The sequence below is a fragment of the Ornithorhynchus anatinus genome, chromosome 11 (genome assembly GCF_004115215.2).
Source record: "Ornithorhynchus anatinus isolate Pmale09 chromosome 11, mOrnAna1.pri.v4, whole genome shotgun sequence".
NCBI lineage: Eukaryota > Metazoa > Chordata > Mammalia > Monotremata > Ornithorhynchidae > Ornithorhynchus > Ornithorhynchus anatinus.
The window spans coordinates 13266617-13283139 of NC_041738.1; the positions used below are offsets into that span (position 1 = coordinate 13266617).

At 57.3% G+C, this 16523-nt stretch overlaps 1 protein-coding gene across 3 annotated transcripts; it reads left to right on the forward strand.

The window, feature by feature from the left end:
* The first annotated feature begins 183 nt into the window (after positions 1-183).
* On the forward strand, positions 184-14901 carry GRB7 (growth factor receptor bound protein 7). 3 transcript variants are annotated; one of them, XM_029075907.2, is made up of 16 exons: positions 184-285; positions 5445-5480; positions 6972-7122; positions 7259-7409; positions 7791-7947; positions 8097-8218; positions 8320-8397; positions 9429-9566; positions 10049-10159; positions 11002-11100; positions 11622-11702; positions 12134-12250; positions 12870-12930; positions 13044-13131; positions 13436-13529; positions 14017-14901. In XM_029075907.2, exons 3-16 carry the CDS (start codon positions 6980-6982, stop codon positions 14161-14163), a joined length of 1587 nt encoding a protein of 528 aa, XP_028931740.1. In that variant the 5' UTR covers positions 184-285; positions 5445-5480; positions 6972-6979; the 3' UTR covers positions 14164-14901. The 3 variants fall into 3 exon arrangements, with proteins under 3 accessions (XP_028931740.1, XP_028931739.1, XP_028931743.1); XM_029075906.2 differs by lacking the exons at positions 184-285; positions 5445-5480 and adding an exon at positions 5627-5728; XM_029075910.2 differs by lacking the exons at positions 184-285; positions 5445-5480; positions 12134-12250 and adding an exon at positions 5627-5728.
* Positions 14902-16523: the final 1622 nt, after the last annotated feature.

Below are 16523 nucleotides of genomic sequence, written 5' to 3' on the forward strand. Positions count from 1 at the left end.
ACCTGCTGGGCCTCCTTCTGCTGCCCAGAGAACTCAGGTGTCCAGGGGCGTCCGTCCCCCTCCCCAAGTCCAAAGTCCCTGCTGCCCCTCCCGGACAGAGGGTCAGCTGGGGGGCCGGAACCCTTCTCCTGGCCGTCCGGCGGCGGGGCTGGCAGGTTGCCCAGGTAGCTTGGTGTCCCGTGTGCCCCCCACCCTCCAGCCCCGGGATGCGAGGCTCGGGTCGGCGGTTGGACAGATAAGGCAGGCGGCTCCTCTGGAGGCCCGCCCGCCGCCCCGCCGGCTCAGGTAAGCGCTGCGGCCAGGGGGCCGGAGCCCGGACGCACCGGGGAGATCCCCGCTCTTCTCTTTCTCGCTTTTTCTCTTTCCTCTCTCTCCTCCTCTTTCTTCTCTCTCTCTCTCCCTCCCTCTCTTTTTTCCCTCTTTCCTTCTTTCTCCTTTCTCCCTCTCTCGCCTTTCTCCCTCTTTCTCTCTCCTTTCTCCCTTTTTCTCTCTCCTTTCTCCCTCTCTCCTCTTTCTCCCTCCGTCTCTCACTCCTCTCTCGCTTTCTTTCTCACCTTCCTCTGTCTCCTTTCTCGCTTTCTTTCTCTCCTTCCTCTGTCTCCTTTCTCGCTTTCTTTCTCTCCTTTATCCCTCTCTCCTTTCCCACTGTTTGTCCCTTTCTTTCTCCCTCTCTTTCTCTCTCCTTTCTCCCCCCCTTCTCCCCTGCTCTCCTTTTTCCCTCTTTCTCCTTTCTCCCTTCTTTCTTGCTGTCTCTCTCTCCTTTCTCCCCCCTTTCTCTCTCCTTTCTCCCTCTCTTTCTCTCTTCCCTCTTAACTTTATCCTCCTCTGAGGCTTCCTGCCACCCCCTCCCCTCTCTTCTCCCCTTCCCTTTTCCTTCCCCCCTCCTCTCCCGGCACTTGGCCCGCCTTGCTTTTCCCGGAGTCCGGGGAGAAAGATCCAGCCTTATTGCCTACCGTGCCCGCCGAGAGGGGCAGGAGGAGTAGGGACAGGGCCGATTCCCTGCTTCTCCCCGGGAGAGCCCTCTCGCTTCCCCACCCCTCCCGACTCAATGAGGTGTACACCCCCTTGATTCTATTTATCGTGATTATGTTGTCTTATTTTTGTCCGTCTGTCTCCCCCGATTAGACTGGAAGCCTGTCAATGGGCAGGGATTGTCTCTGTTGCCGAATTGTACATTCCAAACACTTAGTCCAGTGCTCTGCACATAGTAAGCGCTCAATAAATACTATTGAATGAATGAATGAACAGTGGGGATACCAGAGAGGCAGATGACCAGCTGGCCCCCTCCCCCGGGAAACCCCAGAGTGTTGAGGGGAGAAGCTGAGGGTCCCAAGGAAGTTGGGACCCTGCTCCCCTCTGCCCACTTGCCTCCCTGGGAAAGTGGAGGGGGACCAGGGCTTCCTGATCTGGAAAACCATTCCCGGCTGACAAGAGCTGGGAACCCCAGAAAAAGAAAAACGCCCCCCGGCTCCCTGCAGGGCAGAAAGAACTGGGCTCTGTCAGCCCGGATGCCTGGGTCCTTCTGTCGGGACGAAGAACTGGAAATGGTAGGGTGCAGGGCAGCCGGATCTCTCTCTCTGCCTCTGCCGGCCCCCTACTCCCTCTTTGGATAAGTACTCCCGTCTTGTGCCTCAGTTTCTCCAGAATTGGGATGAGGTCCCAAACCGCTTCTTGTCTCTAATGGGGAGAAAAGTGTGTGTGTGTGTGTGTGTGTAGCCGATCAGCCCCCCTAGTGGAAGCCCGGCTCCGCCACATCTGCTGGGTGACCTTGGGTAAGTCACTTCACTTCTCTGGGCCTCAGTTCCCTCATCTGTAAATTGGGGATTGAGACTGTGAGCCCCACGTGGAACAGGGACTGTGTTCAACCCCATTTGCTTTTATCCACCCCAGGGCTTAGTACAGTGCCTGGCACAAAGTAAGCGCTTAACAAATACCATTATTATTATTATTATTATTGAGACAGCTGCATGACCGGACTTGGAGGACTCCAGTTCCAATTGCTTCCAACTTCGGGAGCCTCACCTAGGCAGTGACCACTTCCCCAGCCTGTCTGGATCTCAGACCGGCCCGCCTGGACTCTGTCCCCACCCTTGCAGACCCTCGACCCGGTTGATTGCCAGGAACCCCCACCCTCTCTCTCCCTCTCCCCGTCTACCTCAGGACAAACAGCCCCGTGAATGATTAAACCGGGAGGTCAGCAGGGCGACCGCTGCATAGTTTCTAAATTAAACTTTAAAAGACCCTCTTGTCCCCAGGTTCCTCCTCTTGGGATGAGGAGGGGCTTCGCTCCTTGGGGCCAGATAGGGGTCCTCTCCCATCCCAGGTTAGCCCCTCCACCCCCCAGGGGAAAACTCAGACTCAACCAGCTCATATGAGCCCAAAATGAGACAGCCAGACCCTTAGCTAAGGGAGGGTGGGGGGTAGACGGCCTGTTGATTTGGCGGGGGTGGGCGAACATCTGCATCATTTTTGCATCTCATTTGTAAAAATAATAATTATCTTATTTATTAAGCATTTACGATGTGCCAAGCACTGTTTGGGGTAGATACAAGGCAATCAGGTTGTCCCACGTGAGGCTTACAGTCGTAAGTCGTCATTTTAGGTAACTGAGACACAGAAAACTAATAATTGTGGTATTTGTTAAGCGCTTACTATGTGCCAAGTACTCTTCTAAGTCCTAGGAGAGATTTAAGGTAATCAGGTTATCCCACTTTGGGCTCATAGTTTTAATCCCCATTTTACAGATGAGGTAACTGAGGCACAGAAAAATAATAATTATGATATTTGTTAAGTGCTTACTACCTGCCAAGCACTGTTCTAAGTGCTGGGAAAGAAACAAGGTAATCAAGTTGTCCCACGAGGGGCTCACGGCCTTAATCCCCATTTTACAGAGGAGGTAACTGAGGTACAGAGAAGTTAAGTGACTTGCCCAAGGTCACACAGCAGACAAGTGGTGGAGCTGGGATTAGAACCCATGTCCTCTGATTCCCAAGCCTGTGCTCTTCCCACTAAGGAACGCTGCTTCTCTGGAATTGCTCTATTGCACAGAAGCCAGCCCTGCCCTTCCTTCCCCACGGGGGACACGTAGCCCTCTCCCACCAGTGCCCCCGGGCAGGCCTGGCTCCGTCTGGAGAAGGTCTCGGTTGAGTTGTGCAAAGGCCCCGATCCAGACCTAAGGTCTCAGACGGGAGGGCGCAGCCCTCCGCCCGGCCTCGCTCCTGCTCTCGTCTCGACCCCCCGCCCCCCGTCTCTGGGGACCCTTCGGTGTCTTTCTGGCGCTGTCTCGGCTCTGACTCGGCAACTTCTCTGCCTCCCGCAACTTCTTGAGTTTTTCCGCTCCAGGGGACTGGGGCCTGTGCCAGGAGCTGAGGAAACACAAGCAAAGGGAGAGGGGCCAGGAGGGCAGATCCAATATCACCCCCTCCACCGCCTCCAGGAGACCCTCCCGGACTGGTCCTTGCAGGCTCTGGGTGGAGGGAGGGGACTGTAATAATAATGTTGGTATTTGTTAAGCGCTTACTATGTGCAGACTACTTTTCTAAGCGCTGGGGTAGATACAGGGTCATCAGGTTGTCCCACGTGAGGCTCACAGTCTTAATCCCTGTTTTACAGATGAGGTAACTGAGGCACAGAGAAGTGAAGTGACTCACCCACAGTCACACCGCTGACGAGTGGCAGAGCTGGGATTTGAATCCATGACCTCTGACTCCCAAGCCCGGGCTTCTTTCCACTGAGCCACGCTTCTGTACCCAGAACCACTGCTGCAAAGGACCCCTACCCATTGGTGGGAGTCAGAGGATGTGGGTTCTAATCCCGACTCTGCCACTTATCTGCTGTGTGACTTTGGGCAAGTCATTTAACTTCTCTGTGCCTCAGTTACCTCACCTGTAAAATGGGAATTAAGACTGTGAGCCCCACGTGGGACAACCTGATTACCTTGTTATCTACCCCACTGCTTAAAACAGTGCTTGGCACAGCATAAGAATTAAACAAATACCATCACTATTATTATTATCCTGGTACTTCTGTTTCTGCCCCTGCCTTCTCGGCCTACAGCCAAGACAGCGGACCTCGGGGAGGGGGTGGGGGGAGGTCAGAGGGTGAGGTTGGGGCTAGTGACTGGAACTGATCCCTAGATGAGGAGTATATAGTGAGCGCTCAAAAAAAATAAGATTCACTGAGAAGTAAGTACAGCTGGATCCCCTTTAGCAGGTGGTGGTGGTGGTAATAGCCGGGATATTTATTGATTACCTACCGAATGGAGGGTCAGGCTGGAAGACAAGGAAGAGGGGAAGTGGGGGGGGTGTTAAGAGAGCCGCTTCATAGAGCTGGGATGTCAGTTGGTGGGTTTCTGTCATTCATTCATATTTATTGAATGTTTATTGTGTGCAGAGCACTGTACTAAGTGCTTGAAAAGTCCAATACAGCAACAAATAATAATGTTGGTATTTGTTAAGTGCTTACTATGTGCAGAGCACTGTTCTAAGCGCTGGGGAAGATACAGGGTCATCAGGTCATCCCACGTGAGGCTCACAGTCAATCCCCATTTTACAGAGGAGGTAACTGAGGCCCAGAGAAGTTAAGCGACTCGCCCGCAGTCACACAGCTGACAAGTGGCAGAGCCGGGAGTCGAACCCATGACCTCTGACTCCGAAGCCCACTGAGCCACGCTGCTTCCCCAAAGAGACAATCCTTGCCCACAATGGGCTTACAGTCTAGAGAGAGGGAGACAGTCATTAAAACAAGTAAACTGGCATCGATATAAATAAATAGAATGATAGATATACATATATACTTAGAGAAGTAGCGTGACTTGGTGGAAAGAGCCCGGGCTTGGGAGTCAGAGGTCATGGGTTCTAATCCCGGCTCTGCACTTGTCAGCTGTGTGACCTTGGGCAAATCACTTCACTTCTCTGTGCCTCAGTGACCTCATCTCTAAAATGGGGTTGGAGACTGTGAGCCCCACGTGGGACAACCCGATTACCTTGTATCTACCCCAGCGTTTAGAACAGTGCTCGGCACACAGTAAGCGCTTAACAAATACCAACATTATTATTATATATATAAGTGTTGTGGGATGAGGGGGAAGTGCAAAGGGAGCGAATCGAGGTGATGGGGAAGGGAGGGGGAGCTGCGGAAAAGGGGACTTAGCCTGGGAAGGCCCCTTGGAGGAGGTGAGCCTTCAGTAGGGGTTTGAACTGTTTACTTCTTTTTGATGCCCGTCTCCCCCTTTCTACACTGCGAGCCCCTTGTGGGCTGGGATTGTCTGTTGCTGAAATGTACTTTTCAAGCTCTTAGTACAGCGCTCTGCACCCAGCGGGCGCTCAATAAAAACGATTGAATGAATGAAGGGGGGGAAGAGTGATGGTTTGGTGGATTTGAAGGGGGTGAGGGGGAGAGTCACTCTCCTCCCCTGTACCTGCCTCCCTGCCTCTATCTGTCAGCTCCTGTTATCTGACCTCATTTCCCTGCTGGACTGGGTGAGTGAGTTTGGAAAAGCCCCCTCCCCCCCCACCCCGCCCTGTGTGGGACGCTCTAGGGGGGAGGGGGCGGGGGGCGCCCCAGGCCGGAGCCGGGTTCCCGGGGAGGGTTGGGTCGGGCTGGGCGGGGCAGAGCCAGAGCCAGAGCCAGAGCCGGGCGGGTGGACGGGCGAGCAGAGCAGCTCCAGGGCAGCGAGCGGACAGGATGGAGAATCTGGGAGCAGAGGGGGAGACGAACTCCAACCCAGGTGGGTTCCAGCTCCCGACCGGGCCCTTTCCCGGGACCGTCCAGGGGATGGGGGACAAGGGACCCAGGTGCTGGGGCGAGGAGAGGCGGGAAAAGCCCGGCAGGTCGGCCACTCACCTGGAATGGGGCTTCCAGGGAGACCCGGGGTGCTGAAAAGGCTGGAGGGAGTTGATATTCGACAAGTCACCTGCCTGTCACCCAGGGACGGGGGAGGGAGGGGACTTGGCCCCTGGACCTCCAGCTTGTCTTCCAACCGGGGCTGGGGGCTCCCAACTCTACGGGCCACGGGCCTTGTTTGTGTTTACAGAGGCAGGAAGTAGTTAGGGTGAGTCAAGTTTGAGTCCCAGGGCCCTGCCCATCTCTGACTCACCTGTGTTTTCCCTCTTCCCTGTCTCCTCCTCCAAGAGGCGGCAGAATGCGTGCCCCCGTGACCCACTCTCTCCCCTTTCCCCCATGTCCCGGGCGTCAAAGGAAAGGGGTGACCGACCTTAGCCCTCGCCCCTGCCCCCCAAACCCTCACTTTCCATTCCTTCTTCCTTGCGTTGTCTCCCCGCGCTGGGTGCCCGCGGGTGACACTCCGGTAGGACAGGACCGGACCTGCCGGTCCCCGATGGCCCCCGGGGCAGGGAGTTCTGTTGGTCTGCCAGGCGGGCAAGGTGGGGGTGGCAGAGGGGGCGGTGGGTGATGCCAGACATCAGTACCGGCTGCCACCCAGAAGACGGGGGGGGGGGGGTTGACGATACCAAGAGGGACGCCTAGATAGGAATGGCGAGACACAAGGGTCCTTGGGCACCATCCCTTCCGCTCCTTGGTCTTGAAGCGGCTCGGGCATTAGAGCTCCGATGCCCCTGCCCCACTCCCACTTCCCTGAGGCCTGCCACCTCGTCTCACCTGTCTTGTCTCACCTGCCTCGATTCACCTGCTCCTCCTCCCCCCCGCGGCCCCCAGACCTGAGTCACGGACAACACCATCTCCCTCTGTGCGCGTCACAGGCGTCGCCACAACAGGCCCTGGCCAGCAGCCCGGCAGATCCCAACGGCTAGTGCCCATCGCACCCCCCAGGCTCTGCCAGGCTCCCGGGCTCTTCCTTCCTGTGCCCGGTGACCGCTGGCCATCCGGTCCCTAGACTAACCAGGGGTGGCTGTTAAGGGGGTGGGGCTGGAGGGCCCTGTGTTCTGTTTTGAAGGCTCCTGGGGGAGGGGGGTCTAGCCCCCTTTGCTTCTTTTCCCCTGTTCCTTTTATAGATAATGTCATGGAGTTGGCCATATCCCTAACCCAGCATGCCAGCCCCCCGGATGAACTGGAGAAGGGTCTCTCTCTGGGACCCCCACCAAGATCTCCCCCTGTGCCTGGGGAGTTGAAGAGATCCCAGCCCCTCTTCATTCAGTGTGGCAGGTACCGGGCTCGGTGGGGAGGGGCTGGGGGGTCTCGGTCTGGGGGTTGGGTGGGTTGTCCAGAAGCGGAAGTCCTTCCTTCCTTCCCTCCCTCCACATGACTGCTAGTGACCTCTTCTCCTCCCCAACCCCTCCAGGAAGTCAAAGGAGGAGGAGCTCCGAGCCTCATCTCTGCCGTCCATCCCCAATCCCTTCCCCGAGCTGTGCAACCCCCCTGCCCACTCCCCCATCCTGGCCAGCTCATCGGGGGGGCGGGGGCTCCTCTCCTACGATGCCAGCGGCCCCCACGTGAGTTGCTGCCGGGGGACCGGGAGGTTGGCGGGAGGCAGAGGGTCAGGGAGTGGCGGGGGCCGTGCCACCAGCCGACGGTGGGCCGACTTGAGTATTGGAGGAAGGGTAGGAGTGGATCCGGCCCATCTTTGTGGGCACCAATGGGAGGGATGATCCCAGATGTGGGGGGACCCACAGGGAAAGCTAAGCCCCAGGCATGGAGGGCTCCCCGGGATGGGGCCGGCCCAGGTTTGCGGGGCCCGTGGGGTGGGGTGAGACCGGACCCGGGAGCGCACGGGGCACAGGGGTCCCATGGCGTGAGGTGGGTCCCGGATACAGTGGGAGGTGGTCCCAGAGTGGGACCGGGGAGACCCCTGAGTTCTCCGGTGCCCACGGCAGGTGGTGAAGGTGTACGGCGAGGACGGGTCATGCCGCTCAGTGGAGGTGGCAGCGGGGACCACCGCCCGGCGCGTCTCTGAGATGCTGGTGCAGCGGGCACACGCTTTGAACGACGAGAGCTGGGGCCTGGTGGAGTGCCACCCGCACCTGGCACTGGGTAAGGGGGCCCGGGCAGCGGGTGAGGGAGGCCGGTCCCATGGGCCAGAGGAGGTGGGTGGGGAAGCATATTGGTATACGTGCGGCTCATGCCTACCCCTTGTTTCTGGCCTTTGATTATTCTGTGCCCCTTGGCCGCTGGGCCCGCAGAGCGGGGTCTGGAGGATCACGAGTCGGTGGTGGAGGTGCAGGCGGCTTGGCCCGTGGGCGGGGACAGCCGCTACGTCTTCCGCAAGAACTTCGCCAAGTACGAGCTCTTCAAGTGCTCGCCTGTGAGTGGGGGTGAGGGGGCTGGTGGAAGAGGGACAGGAGGCTCCTGCCAGCCTCCCACCCACCCCCTTAACCCACCCGCCTTCCTCCTCTCCCCTCTCAGCACTCCCTCTTCCCCGAGGCCATGGTCTCCAGTTGCCTGGATGCCAACAAGGGCATGTCCCATGAGGAGCTCATACAGGTGAGGGACCACCCCCCCCGACCCCAGTCACCCCCTCCCCATTCTGAATCCTCCATCTCCCCAGATTTCTGCTCCTGGGCAGGACCGGTCCATTTTGCCTCCCACTCCAGCCCTCTGCAGGAAGTTATTATGCAGGAAGTAAATACCACAATAATAAGTGTGGTATTTGTTAAGCGCTTACTATTGGGAGAAGCAGCGTGGCTCAGTGGAAAGAGCATGGGCTTTGGAGTCAGAGGTCATGGGTTCAAATCCCAGCTCTGCCACTTGTCAGCTGTGTGACTATGGGCAAGTCACTTAACTTCTCTGTGCCTCAGTTACCTCCTCTGTAAAATGGGGATTAAGACTGTGAGCCCCACGTGGGACAACCTGATTCCCCTGTGTCTACCCCAGCGCTTAGAACAGTGCTCGGCACATAGTAAGCGCTTAACAAATACCGACATTATTATTATTATTTGCCAGGCACTGTACTAAGTGCTGGGGTAGATACAAAGTAACCGAGTCGGACACTGTCCCTGTCCCATATAGAGCTCACAGTCTTCATCCCCATTTTACAGAAGAGGGTACTGAGGCACAGAGAATAATAATAATTATGGTATTTGTTAAGCTCCTACTACATGCCAAGCACTGTTCTAAGCACTGGGGAAGATACAAGGTAATCAGGTTGCCCCACGTGGGGCTCACAGTCTTCATCCCCATTTTACAGATGAGGTAACTGAGGCACAGAGAAGTGAAGTGACTTGCCCAGGGTCCCAGAGCAGACAAGTGGCAGAGCCGGACTTAGAACCCAGGTCCTTCTGATTCCCAGGCCCGTGCTCTATCCACTACGTCACGTTGCTTCGCCACCCCATCACTCCCATGCCCTCATTCATTCATTCATTCGTATTTATTGAGTGCTTACTGTGTGCAGAGCACTGTACTAATCGCTTGGAAGTGTAAACTATAATAATAAACAGACACATTCCCTCCCAGACCTCTCCCTCCCCAAGTCCCCAGCCTCCCTTCCCTTCCCTGATCCTCCCACCCGTCGGCAGAACTTTCTGAACGTGGGCAGCTGCCCGGAGATCCAGGGTTTCCTGCAGCTGCGGGAGGCAGGCCGCAAACTCTGGAAACGTTCCTACTTTTTCCTGCGCCGCTCGGGCCTCTACTTCTCCACCAAGGGCACCTCTAAGGTCAGTAACCTCCCTCGCCCCTGCAGTGGTCCCTAAAACACCAGGACCTATAATAATAATAATGGTATTAAGCACTTACTAAATGCCAAGCACTGTCCTAAGTGCTGGGGTAGGTACAAGGTAATCAGGTTGGCCACGGTCCCTGTCCCCCATGGGGCTCTCGCTCTTAATTCCCATTTTACAGATGAGGTAACTGAGGCACAGAGAAGTGAAGTGACTTGCCCTAGGTCACATAGCAGACAAGTGGAAGAGCCGGGGTTAGAACCCACGTCCTTGACTCCCAAGCCTGTGCTCTTGCCCCTGGGCCGTGCTGCTTCTCCCTGCTCCGGCTCCCCTTTCTCCATTTCCTTCTCCCAGTCCCCGCTTCCCTTTCCCTGGTCCCAGGAGACTCCCCCGGCTCGGCCAGGAGTTAGACAGTAAAGCCCCCCCGACCCCGGCCAATGGTCCCCACCTCCCCCGGCCCCTCCGTTCTCTCCACCCAGGACCCCCGGCACCTGCAGTACCTGGCCGACGTGAACGAGACCAACGTGTATGTGGTGACGCAGGGCCGGAAGCTCTACGGGACCCCCACGGATTTTGGCTTCTGCCTCAAGGTGAGGAGAGATACCCCTTCCCCCTCCCCGCTTCGCTCCATCAAGCCCTCTGATCTTCTAGACCCCAACACCTCCCCCCTCCCCCTTACAGTAGAGGGCCAGAGGAAGGGTCTCTGCAGATAATAATGATTATAATAGTGGTATTTTGTTGTGTTCGCTACGTGCTAAGCTCCGGAGTAGATACCATCGGGTTGGCCATAATCCCCGGCTCATTTGGAACTCACAGTCTGAGTAGGAGGGAGAGCAGGTTTTTCATCTCCGTTTTACAGATGAGGAAACTGAGGCACAGGGAAGTTCAGCGACTTGCCTCAGGTCGTACAGCAGGCAAGGGCGGAGCCCGGATTAGAATTTAGGTCCCCTGACTCCTAGGCCTGTGATCTTTCTATTACACCATGCCGGGGTTGAAGGGTTCCCTCAGAAATTCACTCAATCGTATTTTTTGAGCGCTTACTGTGTGCAGAGCACTGGACTAAGCGCTTGGAAAGTACAATTCGGCAACACGTAGAGACGATCCCTACCCAACAACGGGCTCACAGTCTAGAAAGGGGGAGACAGACAACAAAACAAAACAAGTAGACAGGCATCGATAGCATCAATATAAATAGAATTATAGATATATGCCCTTCATTAAAGAAATAAATAGAAAAATATGTACAAATCCACACGAGTGCTGTGGGGCAGGGCGGGGGCGATGGGGAGGTAAAGGGGGGCTCAGTCCGGGAAGGCCTCCTGGAGGAGGTAGGGAAATTGACAGACACACACAGAGCCAAGGGATATGGGGGATCACGGCTCAGGGGAGGGTTTGGCCTCCCTCCCCTGGTGCACACTCTTGGTCTCCATAGCCCAACAAGCTGCGTGGCGGGCACAAGGGACTGTGGGTGTTCTGCAGTGAAGATGAGCAGAGCCGCAGTTGCTGGGTGGCAGCTTTCCGTCTCTTCAAGGTACTGGGCACAGCGGGCACCGTGGGCGGGGCAGAGAAGGCCGGACAGGCGATTGCCCGGAAGGTCAGGGCCTGCCTGCGGGGGGAAGGAGTAGGGGGTCTTCCGGTCGCCCAGCCCCCTAGCCCGGATCTCACCCCAGTCCACCACCTACCCTGCACTGGTCCCTTCCCTATGCCAGCCCGGTGCGTCTGCCCGACACTGACAGGAAAGAAGCTGCTCGGGTTCCTGCGCTCCAGAACTGTCCTTTCCCGCAGGCTAACCTCCATCTATCCTTCTGCACTGCTAAACCTCCCTTTGGGAATGCCCAGCCCTGGATCCAGCTTTGGCAGCTGTAGACACTCGTTTGATCCTCTCCAATCACACCCTGAACCCCTCAACCCCCTGCACTGGCAATCACGGGACCGGGGCCTAGAGCTTTTGGGGGGCTGGGATCGGGAGGCGGGAGCCTGGGGGTGGGGGAAGGGGGTGGCTGGGCTGACCTAGCTGACCTCCCTCCACCCTGCCTTGCCCCGCCCCCATAGTATGGCGTCCAGCTCTACAAGAATTACCAGCAGGTCCAGTCCCGCCACAGCCAACTCGCCTGGTTCGGCCCCACCCCCCTGGTGAGTGACCTCGGCTCCTGCCCTGCCTCGAGGGCCGGCTTCCCCTCAACCCCCCACTCCCGCATCACCCGTCTCTCTGTCTATTTCTGCCTTGGCACAACCTGGCACTTGGTCCCAGAGATGCCCGTTTTGCATTTTGACGGCGAAGGGCCGGTCACCATGAGGGATCTCTTCAGCCCTGACCGGCGTCGTCGGACACTGGTGGGCAGTAAGGTTGGGAGTCCGGTCCGGCTCCGTGGGGGCCGTGGTCTCCCTCGCCCCTCCGCCCAGGCTGCCGGGGCCCTGGATGCCTGGATCCCAACCTTAGATCCCAACTAGGGGAAGCAGAAGGGCTGGGGGACCCCAGGGCCCTGGGTTCAGATTTGGTTCTGGGGAGGGGATGGGGATCGGGGTTGCCCTCGCCCACCGCCACCCCCACCTGACCCCCCCAGAGGAGCGTCTCCGACAACACGCTGGTCGCCATGGACTTCTCCGGCTGTGCGGGCCGCGTCATCAAGAACCCACCGGAGGCGCTGAGCGCCGCTCTGGAGGAGGCTCAGGCCTGGAGGGTGAGGGCGGGGGGCGGGGTAGGGGGCAGAGGGTGGCGGGAGGGGCAAGGAAGAGCGGGGTGGGGGGCAGAGGCGGGGGTACGAGTTACACTGTCCTCTCCCAAGTGCTTAGTACAGAGCTCTGCACACAGTAAGTGCTCAATAAATACAATCGATTGACTAAGGGAAGAGAGAGCCGGGAGGAGATGGGTGAACAAGTTATATAATACTCTCCTAAGTGCTTGATACAGTGCTCTGCAAACAGTAAGCACTCAAAAAACGCCACTGATTGAGGGGAAGAGGAGTGGGGAGCGAGGGAGGTGTCACGGAGCTTGTTATCGGTACTTGTCTGCTAATTCTGTGGTACTCTCTCAAGTGTTTAATACAATGCTCTGCACATAGTAAGCGCTCAATAAATACCAGTGAGCGAGGGGAGGGGGAGGGCAGGAAGAGGTGGGGGGGGGATGGTCAAGGTCACTCACCAGGGTCCATTTCTAGGGTATCTTGCATCTCCTTTGCATATGCAGTGCTTTTCATTTCCTCCTGCCCAGATCTCCCCCGAACCGCACTCTCCCTGGGAGCCCAGTTTCTTGGGTCCCTCAGGGGACCACTGAGCCCCCATCCCTTCTTTCCCCTGCAGAAGAAGACAACTCATCGCTACAGTCTGCCCACTCCCTGCCCGGGCACCACGCTCAGTGCGGGTGAGTCCCAGGCAGGGGGGCAGTGGCAGAGAGAGGATGTGCCGTGGGGGGCACGGGGGGAAACTCATCTCTTGGGGCCACGACCCTCATTTTCCATCCGCCTTCGCCCGCAGCCCTCCATCGCACTCAGCCCTGGTTCCACGGGCGCCTCTCCCGTGAGGACACGCAGCGGCTCATCTGGCAGCAGGGCCTGGTGGACGGGTAAGAGCTTTGGGGCGTTGTCTGGGGTGGTGCGGGGTCAGGCTAGATGGGGGACGTTGGGGTGGGCTGCGGGGGTGGCGCTGGGAAGACTGGAGGTGGGGCTGGAAGGGCTCCGGCGGGCTGGCGTTGGGAAAGGGTCTCCTGGGTGTCCCGCGGGCCTATCCGTGTCCCGCATGCCTATCCGTGTCCCATGTGACTGTCAGTGACCTGAGTGCCTGATGATCCTTGTGGATCCATGTCCCGCGTGTCTATCTGTGTCCCGTGTGATTGTCCGTGACCCACGTGCCTGTCCGTGTCCTGCTAGCGTGTTTCTGGTGCGGGAGAGCCAGCGTAATCCCAAGGGCTACGTGCTGTCCCTGTGCCACCTGCAGAAGGTCAAACACTATCTCATCTTGCCCGTAAGTCCAGCCCAGCGGCTCTCTCCGCCCCCCCCCAACCCTCCCTCCGACGTCGCCCCCAGCTGCTTCCTCCCACATCGCCCCTTGCCCCCAGCCTCTCCCTCCGTCGACCCCCAGTCCCTCCCTGATCCCTACCCGTTCTCTCTGACATTCCCCCTGCTTCTCAGTTGCTCCCTTCCCGATTGACACCCCCACCCAACTGCCCCTTCTCCAAACGACCCCTCCCACCCCCCCCCCAACTGCTTCCAACTCTCCCCACCCCGAAGCTAAATGGGTTTCCCAGTGGGTCCCCCAGAGACCCTCTCCACCGCCAGCACCATCACGATGTGGCAGAAGGCGCCACTTTAGGTCAGTGACCCCCGGGGTCCCCTGAGGCTGGTTCGGAGAAGGAGCCTGCGCCAGGTGCACAGAAACGGGTCGGGACTGAGTGAGGGTCCCAGCCTGACCCCTCCTCCGACTCGCCCGAACTCCCTTCCCATGCCCGCAGAGTGAAGAGGACGGCCGCCTGTTCTACAGCATGGACGACGGGCAGACCCGTTTCACTGACCTCCTGCAGCTCGTGGAATTCCACCAGCTCAACCGGGGTATCCTGCCCTGCCCACTGCGCCACTGTGCCACCCGCGTGACTCTGTGAGGTGGGGGCCGGGCGCCAGGGCTCCCCGCCCCATCCGCCCGGCGCACGCACACACATACACCTGCCCTCGCAGGTGCACACATACACAGACACACTCTGCCCCCTGCCTCCCTCTGTTCCCCACAGGGACCGGAAGCTGGGCCCGACTCTGCCCGCTGCCCGCCCTGTTGCCCGGGGGCCAGGCAGGAGGTAGGGGGCATTTGATGCACTTTGGATCCTTTCACAAATGTTTAACCCTCCTCCGGGCCTCCAGCTTTCTCCTCTCTCCCCTACCTGCCCCAGTCTGGCCCCCACCTCTTCCCAGGCCTGAACTCTTGTCTGGGTGTGTTTGGGCGAGGGAGGGCTCTTGGGGGGAGGAGCTGAGTGGTTCAGGGGGCAAGCAGGACCTGGCAGTGGGCTCTTTTAGGGACCAGCCCCTGCCCAGGCCCCAGGAAGCCCCCAACCAAGCTGGAGGGGGAAGGACACCTGACCCAGCTATAGCTCGGTCCTCCCACGACTCTTATCGGGGGGTCACGGGTTTGTTGCCTTTCCCTCTGCTCTTCCCCAAGGGAGAGGGGGCTGGTCCCCTTCTCCCCCTACCCATCCAGCACTCGGGGGTCCTGGAGCGGGGTTTGGAGAGAGCGGGGAGCTAGAAACCCCCTCCTCCTCCTCCTCCTCTCCCACTCCATCCTGTACAGATTCAAAGGCCAGTTAATGGGTTTTCTACCACTGACAATAAAGGTTATTTTGTGATACTCACTGGTTGTATCTTGGGCTGGGGCAGCACTAGGGGAAAGGAGAGGAAATGAAACTGTTCCTCCCAGAGAAGAGAAGGGAGGGGCTGTTCCTGAGGGGAAAGAGCACAGAGCTGGGAGCTGGGACACCTGAGTTCTAACCCCAGCTCTGTCACTTGGTGCTGTGTGGCCTGAACGTTTCCATTTCCTCATCTGGACAGTGCACATCTGCATCTCGTAAGTGCTTAATAAATATGGTTGAATGAAGTGATACTTGTTCCCTCCACCACCCCCTTAGGTTAAGAGCCCCAAGTGGAACAAGGACTGGGACTGAGCTGTTTATACTGGATTTACCTCAGTGCTTTCCACACAGTGTTTGGTTTTTTGTTGTTTTTTTTTTTTAAATGGTGTTGGGCACTTGCTATGTGTCAGCCACTGTTCTAAGCGCTTGGGTACGTACAAGGTAATGAGGTTGGAAACAGTCCATGACCCACAGGGGGCTCACAGTCTTAATCCCATTTTACAGATGAGGTAACTGAGGCCCCGAGAAGCGAAGTGACTTTCCTAAGGACAAACAGCAGATTAGATTGCAGGTCCTTCTGACTCCCAAGCCTGTGCTCTAACCACTAAGTAATACTGCTTCTTGACAATTACTATCAATGGGCAGAGGAGCAGCGTGGCTTAGCGGAAAGAGCATGGGCCCGGGAGTTAGAGGACCTGGGTTCTAATGCTGACTCCACCATGTGACCTAGGGCGAGTCACTTCACTTCTCCGTGCCTCGATTCGTTCATCTGCAAACTTGAGATCCAACACCTGTTGTCTTTGCTACTCGGACTGTGAGCCCCATGTGGTACAGGGACTGCGCCTAGCCTAATAACTTGTATCTACCCCAGCTCTTAGAACGGAACTTCACACACAGTAGGTACATAACGAATACAGTAATAATTTAAAGCCAATTTCCGTACTAAGCGCTTAGGAGTATACGACACAAGAGACTCGGTAAGCACGTTCTCTGGTCACAATGAACTCTCAGTCCAGAAGAGGGGATAAAACAGGATCAGAGGAAAGGGGTGACCCAAAAGAAATCAACCGATTCTTTGTACTGATTGGGTGCAGAAGACAAAGTATTGATTTACCGTGCTCTTGGAAGAGTAGACTGTAACAGAATTGGTAGACACGTTCCCTGCCCACAACGCGCTTACAGTCTAGAGGGGGAGACGCTAGTATAAATAAATTACAGATATGTACATAAGTGGTGTGGGGCTGAGGGAGGGTGAGTACAGAGTAGAAATCCAGGCGCACGGATAACACCGAAGGGAGTGGGTGAAGAAGGAAGGAAGGCTTAGAGATGTGCTTTTAGTAAGGCTTCCAAAGTGGGGATCTTATGCCAGCTGTGGGATAGGAAGACGAAGGGAGTTCCAGACCAGAGGCAGGATGTGGGCAAGAGGTCGGAGGCAAGGTAGATGAGATCGAGGTGCAGTGAGTAGGTTGGCATTAGAGATGCAGAGTGTGAGGGCTGGGTTCTAGTGAGAAATCAGAGAGGTACGGTAAGAGGGGGCAGGGTGACCAAATGCTTTCAAGCCGACGGTAAGGTTTTTCTGTTTGATGCAGAGGTGGATGGGCAACCTTTGGAGGTTCTTAAGAAGC

Bases quoted from the DNA above. Each gene is read 5' to 3' on its own strand.
- GRB7 (XM_029075906.2), top strand. From the start codon at position 5,686: ATGGAGAATCTGGGAGCAGAGGGGGAGACGAACTCCAACCCAG. The intron at 7,123-7,258 runs GTACCGGGCTCG...CAACCCCTCCAG, and splicing joins CTCTTCATTCAGTGTGGCAG to GAAGTCAAAGGAGGAGGAGC. The intron at 11,703-12,133 runs GTGAGTGACCTC...TGACCCCCCCAG, and splicing joins GGTTCGGCCCCACCCCCCTG to AGGAGCGTCTCCGACAACAC.